Below are 12,178 nucleotides of genomic sequence, written 5' to 3'. Positions count from 1 at the left end.
CAAATGTGCGAATTCGTATGAAATCCATTTTGTGGCTTTTGCGAAAATCTGGAAAACGCTAACGGTTGTTAACGCCAATGCAATATTTTTTTGCCTCATTGTTTTTGCATGAAATTCTAACAATGAACTCCTTTTTGCGATTCAGGTTTGTAAAGGAAAAATAAGCAAAAAAAAAAAAGAGTGTCGTTGAAAGAAATGTGTCAATAAGTAAAATAAATCGAGTGTGCAAATATTATGTGATTGCATCGAGGAGGAGGAGGTAATGGCAAAGACAACGACGTATATACTTACAGACGTTGGTTTAAAACACAAGAAAGCGACACAAACGACAAACGCTATAAAACAATTAAAACTAATGATCAACATCAACATCATGTAACGGTTGGATAAGACGTAATCATAATGGCAAACATTAGACATTAGAATGGGTCGATGTTGTAAGCACTGAAAATAAAATGAAAGTTAAAATCGTGGATTTTTAAAAGGTCTTTGATCCGCGTTTTTAAGTAGACTCAGAGCTATGGTTAAACATTAATCTATCTATATACCTATAAAAAAAATCAATAACTGAGCGACTGAGAATTAACGCCCAGACGTAATGGCTTAAGCTAGAATCTTGAAATTTTGGGTTAGGGCCGCCATTGGTCCGAACGGGTCAGATAAGATTGGGTCTTTGGGAATTCGTACTATAACGGCACGAAAAGCATTAAAAGTTACTAAATATAGCAACCTTTTATTTGAGGAAGCAGTACAGCTAGAACTCTTAAATTTTTAATGGGGGTCACTGATGGAGTGTATGATAGGTGTACCAAAGTGAGGGAAAAGTACTAAAATGTTCTATATTTCGTACCATTTCGTATCATGTGGACGGTTAGAGCTACAAACTTGAAATTTGGAACGGGAATCAAAGTTGAGGAATAAAGTCGATGTAAGGAGGTAATTTTGGAAGTGTATTTTCATGCATACGAAAAGTACTAAACGGTACTAAATTTAGTACAATTTAAATTTGCACTTTACATTACTGGCGGAGTGTAGAAAAAAAAAAAAAAAATAAAATTACTATTCATTCTAGGACTGAGGAATGTAGGTAGTTTTAGAAATTCGTACTTATATGTTCTAAAATTTGGTACATTTTGTGAGAAGCAATAGAGTTGGAATTCTTAAATTTGAAAATGAAATTGCTGGTGAATTGTAGAACTGAGGAATGTAAGCATGGTACTAAATGGTACTAAATTTGGTATAATTTAAATCTTGTGAAAACTAATAGAGTTGGAAATCTGAAATTTGGAAATCAGATTGCTATTGAATTGTAGGACTGAGCTATGTGTGTAGTTTTGGAAATTCGTACTTATGTGTACTAAATGGTACTAAGATGGGTAAATTTGGAACTAAGATTACTGTTGCAGTATAGGATTGGGTTTTGTACTAAATTTGGTACAATTTGGATTTGGGTGAAGCAATAGAGCTGGTATCCGGAAAATTTAAAATAAGATCACTGTTGGAGTGTAGGATTAAGATATGAAGGTAGTTTTGGAAATTTGTACTTAAATGTTCTAAATTTGGTAAAATCTAGATTTTAGTGAACCTATATAGGAATTCTGAAATACGGAATGAGATCACTGATCGAAGGTCAGAATATATGCACCAAAGCGTTATTGTAAATTCGAACTTTTAATTTAGATTGTTTTGGAAATGTGTTCTAAGTGAGCGAACTGTGCTAAATGGTACTAAATTTGGAACAGTTTGGTTTAGTGTGAACGGATGCAGCTGGAATTGTATTGAATTGTGGGCTTGTGATAAAAAGGTGGTTTTGGAAATGTGTACTACAAGTGCACCAAAAGTACTAAATTGTACTATATTTGGTACAATTTGGTATCGGGTGAACATATAGTGCTTAAAATCTGAAATTTTGTATTAGAGCCGCTGTTTATGCGTATCTTAGACATATGGAGATGGTTTTGAAATGTGCACAATAAATGTACGAAATGTACCATATTTTTTAATGGTTGAATGGATAGAGATAAACTTCTTAAATTTGATATTTAAATTATTGATTGATATTTAAATATTGATCTGTGTTTCAAATTTGGCGGTGCTTTGGATAAGGCGGATAAGTCCCGAAATTTAATACTGAGGTCTCTGGTGGAATTTGAAAAGGTGTACTATAATTGTACAAAAAGTACTAAATTTGATATTATTTAAACAGATAGGGGTGCAATCCGCACATTTTATATTGAGGTCTCCGTTGGTATTTGGAATTGAGATATGGAGGTGGTTTTGCACTATAATTGTTCGAAAACTAATAAGTTGTACGAAATTTAATATTGAGGTCCTTGTAGTACGAGATATGGAAAAGTGTATTATAATTGTACGAAAAGTGCTAAATGAAGGGATAACAAAAAAATCTTAAATTTGATATTTAAGCGTTAATTTTGAAATGCGTCCTATATTTGTACAAAAAGTACTAAATAGTACCAAATTTGGTATTGTGTGATGGGATAGGGTTGGATTACTCAAAATTAATTTTGAGATCTCTGTTTGTATTAGGAATTAAGATATGGAGGTGGTTTTGAAAATGTGCACTATAATTGTACGATAAGTACCAAGGACTACTAAATTTAGTATTGAGTGAAGGAATAGAGCTGAAATTCTAAAATTCGATATAGATGTCACTGTTGGTGTCGGTCTTTAAGGGTACAATGGAACAATAATTGTTCGAAAAGTACTATGTGGTACGAAATGGATATTGGATGAACGGACAGAGCTGGAATCCCGAAATCTGATATTGAAGTCTCTGTTGGAATCTGGGATGAGATATTTTGCAAATGAGTGCAAAAATTATATGAAAGTTATTAGATGTTACTAAATTCCGTATTTGGTGAAGGGATAGAGCTGACATTTTGAAATTTGATATGATGTTTAAAAATGGGGGATAAATATCACTAAATTTGTTATTGGGCGAAGGAATAGAGCTGGAATCCTGAAATTTGATATTGAGGTCACCATACTATGGAGGGTATATTAATTTTGTCATTCCATTTGTAACTCCTAGAAATACTCATGTCAGACCCAATAAAGTATATATGTATATTCTTGATCAGCGTAAAATTCTAAGAAAATTCCGTATGTCTGTCTGTCTGTCTGTCCGTCTGTCTGTTGTAATCACGCTATCTTCCGAAAAAATTGAGATAGAAGGCTAAAATTTTGCACACATGTATATTTTGCCAGTAGGCAGGTTAAGTTCGTAAATGGGCCATGTAGGTCCATGTTATCATATAGCCCCCATATAACGGTACCTCCCGATATTCGGTATTTTGATGATTTTAGCGACATTATTCACCGGAATTGTTTCAAATTTTGCATTTGAAGTTCGTAATGGATACTGCATCCTAAGTCAAAAAATGAGCCATGTAGGTCCATGTCTTCATATAGTCCCCATATAACGGTACCCCCCGATATTCGGTATTTTGATGATTTTAGCGACATTATTTAGCGGAATTGTTCCAAATTTGGTATTTGAAGTTCGTAATAGATACTGCAGCATAAAACAGAAAATGGGTCATGTAGGTCCACGTCTTCATATAGCCCCCATATACCGTACCGTATATTGTAATAACTTATGACAAAAGTTGCCTATGCAGGTCCACGTCGTCGTATAAGCATTCGAAATTTTTAAGATTTTAACAGAATTTTTAACGGATTTTTTTTTTTGGAAATTGCCAAATTTTTACCAAATGGTGGAGGGTATTAAAAGTTCGGCCCGGCCGAACTACCAGCTTTTTTACTTGTTATACTTGTATATCTTTAGTTTATTCTTGCATTAAGTATATAGTTAAAGTCTTTCTTAAATATGGAAAAAATCGGTATCCTCTCTTATATCTCACTTTTTGTCTCCGTGAATCTTCCTTAACGACTACCACCTCTTACCTAAGCTAATCTACATCACTAATAACTACAACGGAGGGCCTATTTTATTCAACTGCTTTAAGATGCCGCCAAATGGTTATTTAAAGGTAGCAACATCTCATTAAATCTAATTGTTCTCTTCCAATTGTTGGTGTACACAATTAACAGTTACACAATGATACAATACCAACAGATTTGGAAAATAAATGGAATTACTTGATGTTTTACTCTTGGCTAAGGTTGTTGTTGTTTCAGACTTCCTTAACCGGCTCAAATACAATACCAAGTGAATTAATTCGAGACAATATCTATCCAAGCCAAATGAAATGCGTTTTGGCCAATGATTACTAATCTACTTTGTTACATTTTAGTTAGTTACCAAAAGTTCGCCGGTACGGAAATCTTGTCTTGACAAAAATGAAGTGAAATAAAATTTTTCAAATAACGGGAAAATATTTACTTAATGAAGAAAATTCCCAAACATAACAACAAAAATCCATTAACAACCCTCCGGTGTCCAAAATAAATGTTAACTAAATTGTAAAATATCCGCACAAAAGTATTACAAAATAATATTCTAATTAAAAAACAACAAACAAATGATACGCATAACACGTCTACAAAATAAATTAAAATTTTTTGCGGAAATAAAAATTTTATTTGAAATACAAATTTGTTAATAAAAAGTAATAATTAAAAATAAATATATCAAAAATACCAATTAATTTGTGTTGTAATTCGCTGTGTGTACGTGTGTGTGTGTGAAAAAGCCTCAACGGTGGATTTGGTAGTCAGTATTAATGCTCAGGCAAAGAGTGCGTGTGAAAAGTGAGAGTGACAGCAGCAGCTGCAACAACAACAACGTTTGTTTTGCCCCGAAAAAATCCGGCGCGTCAGCTTCTTGAGGAGAAACATGAATTTTATTGGTCGCCATGATCATCTGGGCGGTTATCGGCGTGTGAACACAACCACCTACGGCATACCCCTGTTTCCAAAAAATGAAACAACACCGACGTTTGTCAAAGAAAGTGTTTCGTGGAAGTGGCACAAGGTAAAGCAGAGAGAAAGAAAGAAAGACACTAACAAACAGAAAGTTGTTATTGTTTGTTTATTGTAATAATTATATAATTTTTTGAATATAAAAATATTTGCATATTGTTAATAATACATTAACTGTGATTCCACTGTGAGTCCCCAAGAGGGTTGAGTATTTTGAACGAAGTAAGGGTGTTATAAAGATGTTGAAGTCACCAGTCCATATTTTTGCTATCCTCATTTATAAAAAATATGATGCATTATTTTTTGTTTCCATGAAGGTTGCCATTTAAAATATTTAGATTAGTCAGGGGTTGTGAACATTTTAAATAAAAGTTCCTTAAATATTTTTTACGGGTTTTTAAAAGATTATATTTGAAATAAGGAATATTCGAATGGGAAATATTGTTCCAGATTATCAAAATTTAGCTATTCTATACATTTACTTCGAATTTGATGTAAAAGATATATTAGTCAGGTCAAATTTGGATCAAGTTCCGGCTGAATAAAGTCAGCTGTTTTGGACCTCATCGATTTATGTCTAAAATCAATGATATTTGGTACCAGAAGTCATATACAGTTGTTCCCAGTATAAATTTATATTTGTTACAAGAAGCTCTGCGAACATTGATATTCTGATCTTCTTCCGTATAAAGGTTTTATGGTCTTCTTTTAAATAAAGAATTGTTGGTCTTCTTCTGCGAGGAGACTTTCTGGTCTACTTCTGTGAGAAGACTTTCTGGTTTTCTTCTACAAAAAGACCTTCTGCTCTTCTGGGTTTCTTCTATGAAAAGAGCTTCTAGTCCCCTTCCATGAAAAAACATTAGGTTTTTTTTCTGCGAGACATTCTATTTTTCTATGAGAAGACTATTTGGTCTTCTACGAGAAGACCTCTTGGTCTTCTATGAGAAGACATCTTGGACTTTTAAGGGAAGACCTCTCGGAATTTTTTGGGAGACCTTCTGGCCTTCTATGAGAAGCCATTCTGCCCTTCTATGAGAAAACCTTTTGGTCTTCTATGAGAAGACCTCTTGGTCTTCTATGAGAAGACCTTCTTGTCTTGGTCTTCTATGAGAAGACCTTCTTGTCTTGGTCTTCTAGTCTTCTAGGAGAAGAAGTTTTGGTCTTCTATGAGAAGACGTTCTTGTCTTTTATGAGAAGACATTTCGGTCTTCTATGGGAAGACATTTCGGTTTGCTATGGGAAGACATTTCTGTCTTCTATGAGAAGACCTTTTGGTTTTCTATGAGAAGACTACTTGTTTTCTAGAAGAAGAGAGAAGAAAAGACTGTTTGGTATTCTATGAGAAGAACTTTTGGTCTTCTATGAGAAGACCTTCTGGTTTTCTATGAGAAGACCTTCTGGTCTTCTATTAGAAGATCTTCTGGCCCTCTATGAGAAGACCTTTTGGTTTTCCATAAGAAGTATATTTGGTCTTCTAGAAGATGAGAGAAGAGAACACTCTTTGGTATTCTATGAGAAGAATATTTGGTGTTCTATGAGAAGACTTTCGGTCTTCAATGATAAGACCTTTCGGACTTATATGAGAAGACCTTTCGGTCTTCTATAAGAACAACTTCCGGTCTTCTATACTAAGATCTTCCGGTCTTATGTAAGAAGACCTTCCGGTCCTCTATTAAAAGACCTTTTAGTCTTCTATTGGATGACCTTCTATGATTTTCTATGATCTTCTTTGATAAGAGATCCTGGGCCTCTATTAAAAACCAGAAGTTTTTTTGCCAGAATAGAAAACCGTCTGACCTTTTATGAAGAGAACTTGTGGCCTTCTATCAAAAGGCTTTCCATGATAACAACTTCTTGTCTTATTTAAGAAGAACTTCTGATTTTCTACGATGTGACTTTCTAGTCTTCGATGAGGAGACCTTCTTGTCTTTTATGAAGAGACATCCTGGACTTCTATAAAAAGGCCTTGTGCCCTTCTATGGGAAGACCTTCTAGCCTTCTATGAGAAGACCTTCTTGTCTTCTTTGAGAAGACCTTTTGGTTTTCTATTGCAGTAAAAAGATCTCATATTAGAAGACCTTCTGGTCTTCTATAAGATTACCTTCTAGTTTTCGATAGGAGACCTTCTGGCCTTCTATGAGAAGATCTTGTGGCCTATAAGATTCTAATTCGATTTAGAACTATCTGTCCGCCTTTGGAAAAAAAAACTCTAGCTTCCGAATGGAATTAATTAGAAGGACAAAATTTTACTCACATATTCTCTGGGTCCGCAGAATGTTTGGTGTTAAAAATTGTTTCACAGTTTGTTATAAATCGCATATAACGGTGCAGTCCGAATAAGAGCTGATGTCCTAATTATATATTTTAACCAAATTTGCAGTAAAGCGGCAATTTGAGTTCCCACCAGACATAAAACATCCTTGGAAAGAACTAAGCATATAGGTCCAGGTTGCGCTATAGACTCTAAATGACGATATATCCCGATATTCGGTATTTAGACACATTTTCAACGGATTAGGTACTATATTCGGCAAATAATTAGGCACATTATTAAATGGAATTTTTCCAAAATTGGTATTTTGAGTTCGTCATAGGTCCCGCCTTCTTTGTCTATACGGGTCCACGTTTTCGTAGATGACCTACATAACAGTACCGCACCATATTCGGTGTTTGGATGATTTTTTGAACATTTTTCAATATAATTGTTTGATGTTTGGTATTTGGAATTCTCAATAAGTACCAGCAGAGGTTTTCATTTTCATGTAACCTCCAAATAATGGGAAAACCCGAATCCGACGATTTTGATGATTTTTTAAATACCAATAGGAAGTCGTTACTGACAAATATAACATAAATCGCTCAAATGCTTGACCACGTAACATAGACTAATTGTGTAACTTTCAAAATGGTGGAGGGTATAAAAAGTCGCACTTAAAATTCCGAATTATGGAAGCAAAGTAAGTTTAGGAATACCAACTAAAGTATTATGTAGAAAAACTTGGTCAAAATTCAGGTTCTATTTTAAAACTTCTATAAAATATTTTCTAATTTTTTTTATAGGACTTCTTTATTGATTAAAAAAATGTCTAACAGAAACCCAAGATTCATTTGGGTTCGTTAAACTGTCATTAAAAGTAATATTTTTAAATACAATTTTATGATCAATGCTCTTTCCATTATTCGAATATAAATTTTATTATATATTGTAAAAAAGAAACCATAAAAATATTTTTTTATTTACGCACCAAATTAAGAATTGTGCAAATAAGTACATTTGAACTGAATCAAGCAAACAAAAACTCTTCAACGTTTTATTATTTTTTGAACTACATCTCAACTTAAAAACTGGGTGTGGAACTGAAAGTTCAAACAAAGTCTTAGAATTAGTGCCACTTAACTGTCAAAGGACTCCGACCACCCGCAGCGTTTACTTTACGATTTTGTTATAAATATGCAAAGTTCCTTCATTTTCATGGATTTAGGGCAATAAATATGAAATGGTTTTGTTTCCATTAGTGATTTCTTTAGCAGAAATGCTTTTTTTGTCCGAATCACATGTGAAACATAATACAGCTCGTAAACAACGATTTGGAACAGCAACAACAACAAAAAATAATTTTAGAAACCAGAATCCAATAAATTTTGCTAAATCGTTCTATAATAAATACCACTGACGTCTACAACATTTTAGGCAAGACATTAAACCACAAAAGTGTATTTGGGTGTGTGTTTGCTATTTTTTGATTTGAAACCAAAACAAAGGAGTAATATTTGACAGACGCTAGGGCAGTGATTTCATCACGATTAAATCGGGTTTTGGAATTTATAGGAAATTAAATAATTTAAATGAAAATGAAATAATTAAATAGTTTTTGTACGGATGATAGAAAGTAGAACACTTCCGGTCTTCCATGGCAGACCTTCTGCTGATCTATGAGCAGATCATTTCTGGCCTTCTATGATAAGACCTTTGCTGCTCTTCTATGAGAATACCCTTTCTGGTCTTCCATGAAATAACCCTTTCTGGTCTTCTATGAGAAGACCCTATCTGGTCTTCTATGAGAAGACCTTCGGGTATTCTATGAAATTACCTTTTTGGTCTTCTATGAAAAGATCTTCTTCTGGTCTTCTGTGAGAAGGCCTTCTTCTGGTCTTCTGAGAGAAGACTTTTTTTTGTCTTCTGTTAGAAGACCTTTTATGGTTTTCTATGAAAAGACCTTCTGGTCTTCTATGAGAAGGCCTTCTGGTCTTCTATAAGAAGACCTTCGGGTCTTCTTCTAATCTTCAGTGAGAAGACCTTCTTCTGTTCTTCTTCCTTGGTAAGGATGATAGAAAGTAGAGCACTTCCGGTCTCCATGAGAAGACATTTACGTCTCCTAAGAGGAGACATTTAGGTCTTCTATGATCAGGCTCTTAGGTCTTCTATGAGAAGATCTCAGGGTCATCTATGAGAAGACCATCGGGGCTTCTATTAGAAGACCATCGGGGATTCTATTAGAAGACCATTGGGGCTTCTATTAGAAGACCATCGGGTCTTCTATTAGAAGACCATCGGGTCCTTCTTCTGGTCTTCTGTGAGAAGACCTTCTTGTCTTCTATGAAAAGACCTTCTTGTTTTGTATGAGAAGACCTTCTGGTCTTCTATGAGAAGACCTTATTCTGGTCTTCTGTGAGAAGACCTTCTTCTGGCCTTTTGTGAGAAGACCATCTGGTCTTCTATGAGAAGACATTGTGGTCTTCCATGAGAAGACCTTTTGGCGTTTTATAGGAAAACCTTCTGGCCTTCTATGGGAAGACCCTCTGGTCTTCCTCAAAGAAGAACTTATGGCCTTCAACGAGAAGACCTTCTGGCCTTCTGCGAGAAGACATTCTGGTGTTCTATAAGAGGACCTCCTGGCCTTCTTTAAGAGGACCTTCTGGCCTTCTATGAAAAGACCTTCTGGCCTTTTATGAGAATTCCTTCTGGTCTTCTATGAGAATACCTTCCGGTCTTCTATGAAGAAACCTTTCAACCTTCTATGAGAATACCTCTGATCTTCTGTGAGGAGACCTTCTGGTCTATAATGAAAACTATTAAATTTCGAATACATATTTTCCCATTTTTTTTAATATTTTTCGATTTAGAGCTTCAAATAATTTCTAACGCATATTTACATTCATTTTGAATCGTTTAAGGTCCAGTTTAATTTTTTTGCTAACAGCTTTTCGTATTATGTTTCTAATTATTTTAACAAATATTATTGCTTATTTTTTGTTGTTCCTTCGGAATAATGTAATACGGATTAAAATTCAAACCTTGGCATGAAGTTTGCACATGTTATTTTATTTGCTGTGTTTTTTTGTCGATTTTCAATAATGCCTTGCTTTGTTGTTTATTACAGAATGTTCCATTTTGATTTGCTAGCATTTTCACATGTACAAATGGTGTTTTCAATAATTTTTAATTTAAAAAATAAAAAAAACCGAAACACTTGGGTGTTAATTGATTACGTTTATTATTATTGCATTTTTTCGCACAGTAACCGCAAATGATTTGTATTTATTGGGGCGGGGGAAAACATCAGCACAAACATATATAATATATATCATGGGCGACATAGGGTAAATGTAACAATTGTTACACAATTTTCAGATGGAAATGAAAAAATAAAGAAATAAAAATATTTTATGGGAAATCTTTAAAATGATTGGAATTCACCGTTGAGATATGAATCAACAAAATTGAATTTATTACCCATTTGTTTATATTACCAACAACAACCCTAGGCAACATGAGAAGGGTACTACGCCCTGGTATTTATATCACTTATCCATCTAAAGCACCAGGTCTTAAAAGCCAATTTCGCAATTAACTCCACTCTTTAATGCATATAAATTATTTAAAATTACTTTTTGTTAAATAAATACTCAAATTTGTTTCTCTTTTGTGTTGCAGGGCTCGCGTGTCAGCACCATCAATGATTGGCTGCAAATAAAAATTGGCGGCGATCAGGAGGTCAAGAAGAAAAAACGAAGACAAAAATTGAATCGCATTAAATCAACGAAATATACATTCATCACATTTCTGCCACAAAATCTACTCGAGCAGTTTCGTCGAATAGCAAATTTCTATTTTTTAGTTATGACAATTATATCATTGCTAATTGGTGAGTATGCGAATTGAGAGTGTTTAAATTAAAATGGAGTAAAAAATAACTTAAAATTGGGTTAATTTGCGCCGGACAAAATATAGACTCCAAAAAAGTGGTGAAATAATTGAATGCACGCCTTTTTTTACCTATTTGTATTAAAAACATTTAAAGTAGAAAGTCAAAACAGTTCCTTAAAAATTCATAAACAAAACTTGTAGAAATATTGAACGGTAGACCATTCCGTTGAAAAATCTAGTAAATGGGTGGCAGAAGGGGTTCGCAGATATATATCATCTTCACAGAAAATTTTGTGTTAGCAAAAGTGTTTGTATGTGTGAAATTTGAAGAGAATTTGATGTTTATTTCGCTTTTTTTGAGTGTTTTTTTTTTTTTTTTTCAAAATCTTGAATCCTTTATGGGGAAGGTACCAGAAGAAATCGTGCGATATCTTATCTTGTGTTGATAACAATATTGAGATTGACACATCTCAATATGACACATCTCTCTGAACGAAATCGGATGTTGATTTCGCGTTTTATGAGCGTCATGGATATTCAGACAGAATAAGTGGACCGATATATCACATCTTTACACCAGACCTTGGGTTAATAAAAATATTGTGATATATGGAATATGAAGAGAACCGGACGATTATTTCGCATTTTATAATCGTTTTGGATGCTTATTTCATTTTGGTTATACAAAACTTTGACCCATCTGCGGGTGAGGGAATAGGTCCGATATTTACCATCTTTATAACAGATCTTGTGTTGATGGAAATATTGAGATATACCAAGTCTGAATGGAATCGTTTGTTAATTCTACGTTTTATGAGTTTCATGGATGTTAAAAATGTTGATCCTTTGTGGGGGAAGTACCAGAAGGAGTCGACCGATATATCACATCCCTACAGCCGACCTTGGGTTAATACAATATTGTGATGTGAAGAGAACGGGATGCTTATTTCGGATTTAATAATCGTTTTTGTTATTCAAAACTTTGATCCTTTTGTGGGGGAGGTACCAGACGGAATGATGTGTGTAATTTGTAGACAATAGGGCACTTACATCATATTTTATAAGAGTTTTAAAAACTTTTACACTTTGTGGGAGAGGTACTGGATGGAGTGGACCGATATTGTC

At 34.1% G+C, this 12,178-nt stretch overlaps 1 protein-coding gene across 1 annotated transcript in view; it reads left to right on the top strand.

Annotated features, from left to right (window-relative positions):
- LOC101891341 (phospholipid-transporting ATPase IF) overlaps positions 1-12,178 on the top strand; it is a 38,658-nt gene that overhangs the window by 4,324 nt on the left and 22,156 nt on the right. The window contains exons 2-3 of the mRNA XM_059122190.1: positions 4,278-4,957; positions 10,841-11,051. Coding sequence (XP_058978173.1) covers positions 4,820-4,957; positions 10,841-11,051 — 349 coding nt within the window. The 5' untranslated portion in view covers positions 4,278-4,819. The remainder of the gene's footprint in view (positions 1-4,277; positions 4,958-10,840; positions 11,052-12,178) is intronic.

Source organism: Musca domestica, unplaced genomic scaffold, assembly GCF_030504385.1.
Source record: "Musca domestica strain aabys unplaced genomic scaffold, Musca_domestica.polishedcontigs.V.1.1 2, whole genome shotgun sequence".
NCBI classification, from domain to species: Eukaryota; Metazoa; Arthropoda; class Insecta; order Diptera; family Muscidae; genus Musca; species Musca domestica.
Note: the sequence above shows the minus strand (reverse complement) of the source record. Positions and strands in the feature narration are given on the sequence as shown.